The following is a 13,461-nucleotide window of genomic DNA, read 5'->3' as shown; positions in this document are numbered from 1 at the left end:
GCAATGTTTACTTGTACAAAGGGTATTGGTTTCAGCCACCAAAAAAACAATGTCCATACTACTCCATGAGCCCACTAGTACCATGAGGTATTATTCTGAGTGCCAGACTTTGAGAAAAATATATAACCTAGAACTTAATAAGGGGAAGGTGATCAGGACAAGAAATTGCCTAAAAACAGTTAAGAGCTGAAAAAATGGTATATTTAGCCTAGAAAAATATTTTAAAAGACATGAGAGTTATGTTCTATATTCTGAAAGTCATCTTAATGAAAAACTGACATGGTCCCAATAGGATTGAGTACAAGTAAAAGAAGAAAAATTTTGGTTGATCCTCAAGCTGCTTAAGCATGGAGCAGGTCACCTAAAAAGACAGTGAGTACTTTCAATAGATGAGGTCACTCACAGATTTAAAGGAAATTAAAGCATCAGAATGACGACTGGATCTGACAACCTTTAAACTATCCTCCAATCCTGGACTTCTAGGATTCTAAGCTGTAGAATATCTATAGCTCTGTCTTCTGTTAAAAGTTCTCCAACTGCACAATCTGACCTATTATGTTCCCTTTCCCAACCTTAGATGGTTAGATTCTAAACTGAGTATTTCAATACTATTCCTATTCTGGGTATGGCCCTGAAACACCATTTAAAAGCTCTTCTACCTCCAACTGGTTCTTTTTCTCTCAAACATTCTTCCCCAGCATTATCTTAAAGAAGGTCAACAATCATCTCAATATTAAAGTGAGTAAAATTTTAAATCTAAAGTGATTTAAAATTTCATATGTAAGACAAAAAAAGGCAAATAAACAGATTATTAAACAATATTTCTATTAGAACATCAAAATGTACATACTTTCTAATTCATATTTCTTAAAATAGTATCACATAAAGTATATAATATAGCTTAATTATACAAAATATAAATATATTTTCCATTTACTTTGGAAATCTTCCTTCTAAACAAAAAACAGTCAACTCTTGATTATCTGAATTAAGCATATAACTTGGCATTTGACCGTACCAAGTGGCATAAAAGTCTATCTTAAAAGTTGGACAGAACGTGAAACTTTACACCTACCACACACCAGCCAACAGATAGTAATTAACATTAGTCTAGAAATCAACATTAGAAGAGTTGATTAGGAAGAAACAAAACTTCCTGGAAATTCAAAAGAAAAGGAAATCAAAGGAAAGTTAGGGAAAAAAGCCCACCCACCTAAAAAGTATGAGCTCCAAAAGGTGGCCATAAGAACAGCATGTTGAAAATGAAGGAAGGCAACCCCCAGAGCATGTGGATAATAAAGAATTGACTGTAAGCATTCACAATGAATTTAATGTGCAAGCCAAAAATTCTATTATATACGTGTTTAGTCAATCTAATTCAATTCTTAATGTATAATTCACTTTTCATCTTTCTTTTTTTGCCACACCATGCGCCTTGTGGAATCTTAATTCCCCCCTCAGTGGAGGCACAGAGTCTTAACCACTGAGCTGTCAGGGAAGTCTCCACTTTTCATCTTTCAAGAAAACAATTAACACTGATATTTATACCTGAAGGGTATACACAGAAGGGATTACTGCAGTTAAAAACAGCTTTGGAAACATTAAGAGCTCACATACTAATGGATCAAAACTAGCCAGATTCCATAAAATAACTACTGGTAATTCTACAAATTCTACAGTGATGCCATTAGCCATAAAACTGAAATACAGCTTTTGTGGTTTGCTTCATTGTTGTTTTTTACATATACCTGGTTTTGAATACTATTTTTCTGGAGATACTGACTCCAAGGATCTGGTATCTGTTCATCTGATGCTCGATTAGATGTTCGAGAATTAATTTTAAGTAGATAGCAACCCTGAGTTCCATATTTCTGTTTCATTTCTTCATAAATTGACTCAGCTCTAAAATAAAAAGTGGAAAAGTGTGTAGCCAATGGAGAGAGGATCTTGGGCAATAATAGACGTTAAAATAATACAAAAACCATGAAAAACATAGTTCCCAAAAAAGATATTAGAAGTAGCATAATTTTAAAACTTAAAACAAAGTTCATGATTCTAACTGAAGTTAGCTAGCTTGGTTATCACCTTAAAGTACAGTTACCAAAGTACGTCTCATAGAATAAATTTTTTAAAATACTCATGTTATTAAAAAAGAAAGTTTCAGTGGTCACACTAGTTTGGGGAACTACAGTAATCAAGCCAACCAGTTTCTTTGCAGCAGACCACCTCTGAGTCTTCCATTTGCTACTGTGTACAGTGAATTTCCAAACAGTGGGTTCAAACTTATAAATCAGAAACTCAACTATGTGGACTAGTCTTCAGGAAATAACTTTGGGAAATTCTGCCTTAGATAACAGATACTTACCAAAAAATATAAGTGCTAAAATAGATAATTATAGCATCCCCCCCAAAAAATCATCTTTTACTGCTACACTTTACCCTTCCCTAAGCAGTCTCCAAAGAAAACACAGTTTAGAAGAAGAAGAAGAAAAAAAAAAAAAAGAAAAGCAGTCAAAATACTTATTATATAGAAATCCAACTTTTTTGCTTAGTTTATTATCAGCTGGACCCATGAGCTAATCTCAGATGCAACAAAAAGCAGTTGATTTCCTTACTTTTAGTTAACTGGACTTGCTAGTTGGTAAGAGATAAGACAATTCAAGTAAGTCAGCCTAAGAATCAAATAGTATATTCTAATGGAAATGAAATTTTGGAACATAGAGCTAACCTAATTAGTTTTTCTCGCTAAACTCATCAGCTATCTGGTATCAAAAAACATGTGGATATATCCCATTCAATGCAGATACTAATACTATACAAATAACAAACCTAACAAATAATTAAATCCTATTACACACTGTAAAATTAAGGTCAGTTAAGTAAAACAGTTATAAATTTGTATAAACACATAAAGTATATGTGTATGTATATTTACTCATGTACAATAAACTAAACATCTACTTGCTTTACCAATGACACTGTTAAGCATAAGAACCACTGATTAAAAAAAAACAAACACTGCTCTAACACTTTAATTACCATTTAAATACCTATGTTATAACCATTTAATATGGAAGGTATCCATATTCAAACAACTGAAACTAATAAAAGCCAGTTCAAATTATTCCTATTTATATAATATACTTTATCCAAGAAGCTACAGATTATTTATGATGTCAAAAAAAATTATAAAGGTTAGTAATCCTCAGAACAATTCTTTGGTTTTATCGAGAAAACTTTATTTTAAAATGGTGGCGTGTGCTCAGAACAAGGACAAAAAACAATTATTTAACTGCATTTTCTAAACAGCATTGACATAACAGAATAACAGTTTGAAACAAAAGATTAATTTTGATCAATATCTTAAACCAAAAATCAAAATAAACTGCAAAGCAGCAAAAAGTCTTAACGCATTTAACCTTTTTTGGACATTTAAGTTTCCCTCTTAACAAAAAAGTATTGGGTGTCCCATCTTCTCCCCCATCCCCACTGGCCAGAAAAAGCCATAAAACTGTTTTAATATTATCTTACTTTTCTAAGAACTCATCTTTAAAGATAAGCTATTCTCTTATCCCAAACATAAAAGGACTATGGCAAATCACCAACAACAAATATTAAAGGGGACATACGAAATAAGTGTTTGGATGTTTTTTTTGAGACTGTGAAAAACATCAAGTTTAAAAATATAAAGTGATGAGAGTGAAGAGTGAAAAAAGAAGTGCCTATAAACCAGGAAACGAAAAGTTACAGGAAAACTGGGAAAGGGACAAGAGAAAATAATGAGCAATAATAATATACAAAGTAAGAAACAACAGCTAAGATCTATAGATATAAAATGGCAAGCACTCATGAACAAAGATTAATAGACATATATGCTGAAGGAAAAGTTTGGATAAGCATATGAAATAAAATAATGTAGCTGGTGAATATAACTTCAAATAAAAGATCTAGCTAATTTAGTAATAAATTTTTACCTTCTTAGATGAAAAATGTATCAAAAACTTAAGCCATGTCCAAATTAATGTCAACTCATTTGACAGGAAATATTTTAAAATTAAAAAAAATAAAGCTTACCTCTGTTCATCTCCTGCACTTACATCATGTAAAAGTACATAATATTTAAGTGTATTTGGTATAAACCACTTGGGGTAGGAATAGTCATTATTGTGCTGAATTCGATGCTGTTCTTGTGACAATTTTGAAAACTGTTCCACAGGTTCAGCTTCACCAGAGGATGCCACCAACATACCTTGTAAACCACATTAAGGTAATTATCACTTATCGAGTAACTATTATCCTATTAAACTGCATGCATGCATGCATACTCAGTCATGTCCAATTCTTTGCAACCCAGTGGACTGCAGCCCGCCAGATTCCTCTGTCCATGAGATTTCCCAGGCAAGAATATTGGAGTGGGATGCCATTTCCTTCTCCAGGGTAATCTTTCCGACTCAAAGGTCGAACCTGTGTCTCTTGCATCTCCTGAACTGGCAGGCAGATTCTTTACTATTGCGCCATCTAGGAAGTCCAATAATTAATATTATTCTTTATTTTTGTTTTAATATTATTCTTTAAAAGTAAATTTAAGGAGGTATTTTATGAGCTAAAACAAACAAAATCTGATTTTTACAGGTTTTCCTTCAAGCATAAAATAATTTCTTCAACATTTCTATATAATTCAAGGTTCTAAGTACTAAAGATATCTTGCTGACAGCTGTTTAGATCACTTATCTATACAATAAGGAAATCTATGAAAATAAAAATGGACAATATGAAAACTGTCCAACTACCAACATAAAACTTCTGCTGAGTCTTGATCCTCTCCCTTCCATCTCGATGCAATTTCATACTCTGTCCCTTCTCAACTTTTCTCTGTAACCACGTTAAAAAAAAAATGAAAGTCATAACTGTGAAAGGAGGTTAACAGCTATAAAACTTGTTACTAAAGGATGGAAAGCTGTTTCTAAATCTGAGCTTTTGCATAAGCAGTTAATTTTGAAAGTAAAAGAGTTAGTCCCTCAGTTGTGTCTGACTCTTGAGACCCCACAGACTGTAGCTTGCCAGACTCCTCTGTCCACGGAATTCTCCAGGCAAAAGTACTGGAGTGGGTAGCCATTCCCTTCTCCAGGGGATTTTCCCGATCCAGGGATCAAACCCAGGTCTCTTGCAATGCAGGCAGATTCTTTACTGTCTGAACCACCAGGGAATTTTGAGACAACCAGCAAAAGCAATTAACACTGACAGTTTACATTTTTTCTTTCTAAAATAGCTTAAAAACACATTAAGCATGAAATATGCAAGTTGGATGACAAAAAATAAGCAGGCTCTTAGTATTCTTATTTTTTAACCAAAACTTAGTTCTACCAGTCTTGAATCTAGGATGCCATTTAACAAGGACAACAAGAAAACCTGAAGCATTTCAATAAAAAATAATTTTTCCATCCTCTCAACAATTTTGCATTTATGTAACTCTTTCTGACATCAGTAACTTCCAAATATTTTAAGAGAACATAAAAGTCAAAGGATACATGCTAAATAGTGGTTCAGAAATTCATGATCTGACGCTGGCATCGACTGAAGAAAGGTCTCTCTGTAAGACTCAAACCATGGAGTAGTAGCTAAAATTAATAAAGAAAAAGTTAAAACTGTTCAGTAGAATCAGTTTACAACAGACCACATTTCAAGTTCATATTCCTAAAAGGTATGAAACATCATTTCTAGCAATAAACAAGCATTTTTCACATGTGCTTTAATATATATATATACATACATAAGCTATACACACAAATATATTCATACATGGCAGTACATGCACTTGCAAAAATAAAACTGACCTATTCCCAAACCTACACAATGATACCACAGTTTATTTATTAATGCTTTCAATATTACCTATGTGAACAACCAGATGTTAGAACTATAGTTTTCCCTTCCACTAGTCACGCTCTTATAAGTAGCTCTTTCTCATAAATGGCATTATTTCTGAACAGTGGTCCTCAGCCAAGAGCAATCATGACCCCCAGGAAACATCTGGCAATGTCTGAAGATACTGTGAGTTGTCACAAATAGGGACAAGGAGGGGTGCTACTGGCATCTAGGGAAACAGGTCAGGAACGATGGAATAATGAGAACATCCTACACTGAGGAAAACAGGATAACAATACCCAACACACACACCCCACTACAACACCAGCAAAGAATTATCTCGCTCAAAATGTCAATAGTAGTCAAGCTGACAAACCTTACATCATTACCTGAGTATGATAGCAACTAAACCTCTTCAAATGGAATTTCAAAACATGCTTACCTCACAATCAAATACAAAGACGTGTATTTTTACTTTTTGTATAGATGTATGTCATGTGATTCTTAAAATGTCAAATCTCTCTCACTCCATGCTAAGCATTTTACATTACAACTATTCTAACTTGTTAAAAACTTGAATTTTGTTAAACTTGGTCATTTCATTAGGTTTAAGCAGATTATCTAAATCACAGTTTTACTAAAAAGACACTCTATTCCTAGTTACTTATGCTGACTATAAAACCTTATGTACTTTTTGTTTTATTCTTATAATCACTGAAAGCATAGCAAGTATATTTTCTTTTTACACTGCAATACTACGTTAAACTGGGAAGGCTGAAATAATAAAGCTACTCATCTTAACCAAGTAGCATATCCAACCTGGCATCATATATACAAAATAACTTTAATTTCAACAAACGGATTATGAGAATAACCCACATATTGTTTAGGAGGATTAGTACTACAAAATTTTCATGTTTTCTTGCTACAGAAGAGGAAAAACATTCCCAGAAATAGTACTATATATATACATATACATGAACAGTGGCATAATTGGAGAATGACACAGACTAGTTTGTTACAACAGGAAACCAATTTTCTTACTGACCAGTAAATATATCTTTCCCCTAAATCAGTCAAAATGAGTCTCTAGCTTGAAAATTAGTTTTTATTTTCACTCAGTACCAATGAAGAGAAAATAAAATATAAATAATGAAAAATTTGGTTAGATAAGAAATCACCACAGATGATAGGGGAAATGACCTTATCAACTTTATTTTTCTATTTTCTTTGTTGCTTCAACAATGCTTAAATTTAACAAAAAAACAGGTAAGTTGTAGACATATGACAAGGGGTCTGTTTCACAGTGGGTTGGGGAGTTCTGAATAAACAAATTAGGTCTTCCAAAATAGCTATTCATTGCAACATTTCCTGTAATAAAAGACTAGAAAATGCACATGTCCACCAGGAGGGAACTAGTTAAGTAAACTATGGGACACACACCGGATGTGCTATGAAGTTTTAAGAGAAAGGGGGAAATCTCCACATGATTACTATGAAGTGCCCCCAGGATCAATTAAGTGAAAAAAGACAACAGTAGAAAAGTATGCAATTTTGTGAAAAAAAGGGAAAAAGAGAGAGCCACACATGTATTAGTTTACTTTGTCCAAGAGAAAAGACAGGATGAATCTAACAAATGCCACCATGTGTAACAGAAAGAAGAGATGAGAAAGGGGAAGGGCCTGAACAGAAGCTAGGCCTCTGTGAATGTACCTTTTTGTATAGTTTTGACTCTGCAACAGTATGTTCCAGATAACAAAATCTAACAACAACAAAAAAAAAATCAAAAAGAAAAAAGCACACATACACATGTAGGAGTTCTTAAACTGAAATAATACTTTCTAAATACTGGTACAAGAAAACACTGGGTACTCGACAAAGAATATAGGAACAAAGGAAAATTTTCTAAATATATGGCAGAAGTGGGTTTTATCCTTCAAGTCGGTCACATTCAGGTTGATGAGGTAACTTTTTCCTTCAGCCACATGTTTCCTTGAAGGGCTAATTAAGAAGTCCTCCTCCATTTTTCTCACATGGCAGAAGATTAGGGTATCCCTCTCTTTCTGCTTTTTCAAGCAACGTTTTAGCAGCATGTAGGGAAAAAAAGGTTGTTTTTTTTTTTTTAATGTTAACAAAAGACTAACATTTAGTGACATTTCTCATCCCTTAAAAATTCTCTTGTACATATTTTGGGATGAAATCAGTGTTTTGCTCATATTCCTTTCCCTCTCTACATGTTCTTTACTTGGAACTGAAACAGCAACCATGATATCCTACCAGTTAGTTTCTCTATGTAGAATGTACTCTTCCCCTGGTAAGAACGGTAAAGGCGGCAGCCAAGAAGTGGAAAAAAAAAAATGTAATGCTCTATCCTCCACTCATACAAAAGGCAGCCATCTCTCTCTCTCCCCATTTATTCTTCATTCCCTTCTTAGTGCCAGTAACTTGGCAAACAGAGTTGTGTGTGCATGCTTAGTCGTGTACAACTCTTTGCAACCCCACGGACTGTAGCCCACCAGGCTCCTCTATCCACAGAATTTCCCAGGCAAGAATACTGAAGTGAGTTGCCATTTCCTACTCCAGGGGATCTTCCGGATCCAGGAACTGAACCTGTGTCTCTTGTCTCTCCTGCACTGGCAGGTGGATTCTTTACTAATGTGCCACCTGGGAAGCCAAAGTTATTAGTGTTCAAATACATATCTAACAAGGGCTGCAGGCATTGAGACAGACCTATAGCAACTCTCGTCTTCTTTCTATTGAAACCAAACACTCTCTATCAGTAGTCCCAAACCTGTAAGGGAAAAAGACTGGCTACCCTAAACAGAAACATCACCCATAAATCACTATTTTCCCTTTCTAGTCATTCACAAATGTTGAGAGTACCAGAAAACCACCATTCAGACTAAACAAAAAAGCACTAAGAAATATTACAAATTCCACATAATGCTGGCACTTAAAACTTTAACTTTTGATAAACAGTAGTAGCAAAATAATATCTTCCCAAATGAAAATATTCAAGTAAGGGAAAGAAATATGATAATTAGATGTATAATTATTTAATTCAATAAAAGAAGTCTCGAGTCAAAAATACTTGACAGTGATTATCAGAATATATGGTTTAATTCAGAAGATCTCAGACTACAAAAGCTATAAAAAACTAAAACCAGAACTTTTATATAAAATTTATGAGCATTTTGCAAATCAAATAATCTTAAATAATATGAAGAGCTAAGAAACACTAACCTTGTATTTTAACAACACCCTTGAGAACTATCCTTTTTTTTTTTTTGAAAACTATCCTTGAAGAGACTATTTCTAATCAAGTGTTTTCCAAAAAAAAAAAATCAGCAAAAATCAAAGTATTCTAAAGAGATGCAAGCCATGATAACTTATGCCCAATAATTAAATTTCTCATACACCATAGATTTTTTTTAAAAAACAGATCATTCTGTTTTGAAACTATATTCCTTTTAACCCTCAGTATATCAAGAAAAATAGTCATTGCATTTACTATCTGGATTTAACCGACCCTTGATATTTTATTGTATTTCTAATTCATTTTATAAATTATTCACAGAATTAAGAATAAAACCAAAACAAACTTTTTAGAAATTTTAATAAAGCAATCTCAAATTGTATTCCATCTATTCCCAGTTTCAAAGATATATGCCTCAATTAGGCACTGTTTTTTGAAAGTTCATCAACTATTATGCACAAACCTAGAACATATTCACCATGTAAATACTGATTCCAGATTTAAAGACGTCTAACAACTTCTAGTTTATCACTGTTTCTGGTTTTTCTTGCACAGCCAAGGTGCAACATTTTGGAAAAACATGATGGCTCAAAATTTTGCTGAAAACAAAAAAGGTCATTTTATTTTGCTCCATCACTGCAAAGCATTTTCATTCTTTAGACTTCTAAACAGCAAACACAGTGATTAAGTTAATGAATTTTCATTTCTACATCATCTGATTCCTTCCAATTACCTTCATACACATGCCTGAAACAAACTGTATCAAGTAAATTCTGTTACCCAAACATCATAAAAGATCAAAGAATATGGTCACATGTCCTTTAACAAAATGGGATGGTCTAGGTTAGCATTTCAAAATACTATATGAAGTCCTTCCTGTTAAACTAAGTCCTTCCTGTTAAATTGGGTGAAAATACTGTATTTTTTTTTGTTTTTAGAAATACATTGCTCAATCATCAACTCTTGAGTTTGAAGACAACTGTCCTAGATACTGTCATCTGAAGACTCAAAGACTGGGATTTCTATATATGATCAATTTCACCACTGTCATCAGTCCAATAAGGTAAGTAACCACTAGCCACATTTGGCTCTTGGGCACTTGAAATGTGGCTTGTCTGAATTGAGGTGTGCTATAAGTATAAGATGACCCTGAAGGATGGGATGGGGAGGGAGATGGGAGGGGGGTTCAGAGTGGGGAACACATGTACACCCATGGCTGATTCATGTCAAGTACACCCATGCTGATTCATGCCAATATTTTTTTTAAGAATTTATTAAAATAAAATTTTAAAAAAAGAATTTATTAAAATAAAATTTAAAAAAAGAAAATACACATAAAAATTTGAAGATAATACACACAAAAAATTCCATTGATTACATTTGAAATGATAATATTTGTGTTAAAATTAAATATATTAAAGTTAATTTCACTCATATCTTTGTATATTCTTTCTTTCCCCGCTCCTGGCAAAGTGACAAGGTTTGTGAGATCTAGTTCCCTGACCAAGGATTGAACTTGGGCCCCCTGACAGTGAAAGCACAGAGTCCTAACCACTGGACCACCAGGGAATTCCCTGTTCTTACATTCTTTATTATAGCTACGGAACACTGACAATTATGTAAGTGGCTCATTTATTTCTACTAGATAGCATGAGTCTAAACTGCCATATGTCACTGTATTCATCTTCTGATTTGTCTAGTAACTGTGAAAAATTGTGTATTCCACTGTTAGTTTTCTTTTCTTTGTTAATACGGACTAAAAATTCCCAAGTCTCAACTGTGTTCAATGGAGAAAAAAAAAGATAAAGATATGACTATAAAGATGTTGCCTCCAAACTTCTTTCATAACTTCCTGAAAGAAGATGTAGAACTGTGGGCAATACAAAATTTCAAACTGAAGGATGATATAACAGTGATTTTGTTCACTATTGTGTCATCCTAGGGAATTTCATTATGCCAGGACTTTCTTATAGTTCAAAGTAACTGGTATTGATAAGCAATTCCCAGGACAAAAAACAGAAAAACACTTCAAGATACTAGAAAAATAAGAACAATAATTTCCTATTTTGCACTACCCACATTTTAAATAATAACCACTTTTTAAAAGGGTTCTTTAAGCTTTTAAGTAAAAATCTTTGGAAAGACATTAAAGAATATTTAAACAATCTCCTAAAACACTGTTTACACATGACTATTCACTAAAGTCTCATGGTATCTTACAGAGTAATAGTAGTTAACATAAAGACAATCAAAAAAAGTACACTACACACTGAAAAAGGATGGAAAATATGTTCCTCCTTCTTACCAAAACAAGGTGCAGCCCAAATTATACTTTCCAAGGTCAATGTCTGAGTTTAGCAGATAATACTGTAAATCAAGAGTAAATACAATAGGTAATAGATAAAAGATAACAAAAGTTATCTCCATTTTAGAAAAATTAAACAGACATGTTAATGGAAACAAATACCAAAAAGTAGTAGCTGAGTGGAAAAAAAGTAACAGACAAGGAGTAGATTATGAACAATCTGGAAAACTGAGACCACCAGAGGAAATAGCTATACATAATGAGGATTCTTTCAGTTTCATCATTATGTCTCTCCAACTACTATACCAAGGAACACTAGCTTTAATTGACCAATCTGATGAAGAAATGACACTGTGAAGCTAGGCTTATGAGGTAAGTATCTAACATGTATTTCATAAACAGAATGGGTGAAAAGTATGACGACTCACATTAATGGTAAAACTAGAGAGTATTTCTAGACAAAGAATTAATCTTACTTAAAATGGATAAAACCACTGAAATCTCCAAAGAGTATTACTCTAACAGAAGTTTATTAAAATGAATTCAGTGCTTCATCATCTCACATTCTCAAATCTCCAGAGTATTATTCTAACAGAATTTTATTAAAATAAATTCAGTACTTCAGCATCTCACATTCTCAGCCTTCAAGACCAATGTAACATTAAAGCTAAAGAGAAATGCCTTAAGTAGCAGAGAAAGAAGCTAAAGAAACTGCTTTCTTCTGAAGCTTGTCCGAACCACTTGAGATTCTTTTTTAAAGTCTGCCTAAGTAGTTTCAGACATTCATTCCTGAAAAATTTTACCTTCCAAAACATAAATCTTTTTAGGAAGATACTGGAGATGTCCTTTACCAAATCAATGAAATATACCTAAAGATATGAATGAGAGGCTACAGAGCAGGGAAGGAAATCTCCAGGTTAGCAGTTATGGAGCAGGTCTCGGAATGCAGCCAAACCATGACAGAGTAGAACAGTGTTTGAAACTTCCATTTCATTATATTCCCTCTCCCCTCCAACCCCCCAACCCGCCTGGTGAGCTTTTTAAAATATTCTTCTAATTGTTCCTTCTCCCCACAGAACACTCTTACATAATACCACAGATATACTATGTATCCATTAATGTACTGTGGTCATTTGGAGAGCCACAAATCACTGTAGTATATATTTTTTGTCCCCCAACTACCAAATTTTCACCCACTTGAGGAATGCTTATCATTCCCTATTGAGAATGTGTGGAGTAGAAAAAGAGAAGACATTAGGAAGGAGACCTTAATAAATGGATTATCTCAAATTAATCTATCAAAGGGAAAATCTTACTGGGAGGCTACTGGATGGTTGAGAAACTAGCAAAAAATACAAAGAACTCTGGGCAAGTTGTTTTTTCAAAAGGTGATTAACTAAATCCCGAAAAAAACAAAATGCTGTATAAAAACGAACTGAAAGCCCAATATTCGGCTCAGCAGTGAAGTGAATACTTAGTATTGTCAACAGTGAATATTAACCAAATATTATAAAAAACCACATTAGGGAGATGGAAGAAGGGGCGTACTTAAGCTAAATCTTCATCACTTATAATGAGAAATCAATAAATAAAAATTTTAATTAAGCCATCAGTCAGTCAGTTCAGTCGCTCAGTCGTGTCCGACTCTTTGTGACCCCATGAACTGCAGCACACCAGGCCTCCCTGTCCATCACCAACTCCCGGAGTTTACTCAAACTCATGCCCATTGAGTCGGTGATGCCATCCAACCATCTCATCCTCTGTCGTCCCCTTCTCCTCCTGCTCCCAATCCCTCCCAGCATCACAGTCTTTTCCAATGAGTCAACTCTTCGCATGAGGTAGCCAAATTATTGGAGTTTCAGCTTCAGTATCAGTCCTTCCAATGAACACCCAGGACTTATCTCCTTTAGGATAATTAAGCCATAAACAACCATATAAAAATATTACTTGGAAACACAAAATGAATACCGGAGAAAACCAATGAAAGTTGGTGGGGCAGGGGTTCAGAGAGCAGATTACTGTTGCTTGTTTCTCT

General features: G+C 33.9%; 1 protein-coding gene and 1 non-coding gene across 4 annotated transcripts in view; both read right to left on the bottom strand.

Annotated features, from left to right (window-relative positions):
* Positions 1–13,461, bottom strand: part of TRAPPC8 (trafficking protein particle complex subunit 8) — an 85,251-nt gene that overhangs the window by 62,565 nt on the left and 9,225 nt on the right. For 2 of the 3 annotated variants that reach the window (XM_061130815.1, XM_061130814.1), the window contains exons 3-5: positions 5,529–5,618; positions 4,075–4,249; positions 1,749–1,902 (exon numbers count right to left, since the gene is read on the bottom strand). In XM_061130815.1, the coding sequence (XP_060986798.1) occupies positions 1,749–1,902; positions 4,075–4,249; positions 5,529–5,618 (419 nt within the window). Of the gene's footprint in view, positions 1–1,748; positions 1,903–4,074; positions 4,250–5,528; positions 5,619–13,461 lie in introns of those variants that run through there. The other variant, XM_061130816.1, reaches the window with a different exon arrangement.
* Positions 10,617–10,690, bottom strand: TRNAE-UUC (transfer RNA glutamic acid (anticodon UUC)). The gene has a single exon. It is a non-coding gene; the product is annotated as a tRNA-Glu (tRNA).

Source organism: Dama dama, chromosome 27, assembly GCF_033118175.1.
Source record: "Dama dama isolate Ldn47 chromosome 27, ASM3311817v1, whole genome shotgun sequence".
NCBI classification, from domain to species: Eukaryota; Metazoa; Chordata; class Mammalia; order Artiodactyla; family Cervidae; genus Dama; species Dama dama.
The sequence above is the reverse complement of the archived record's forward strand: the minus strand, read 5'-3'. Positions and strand labels throughout refer to the sequence as shown.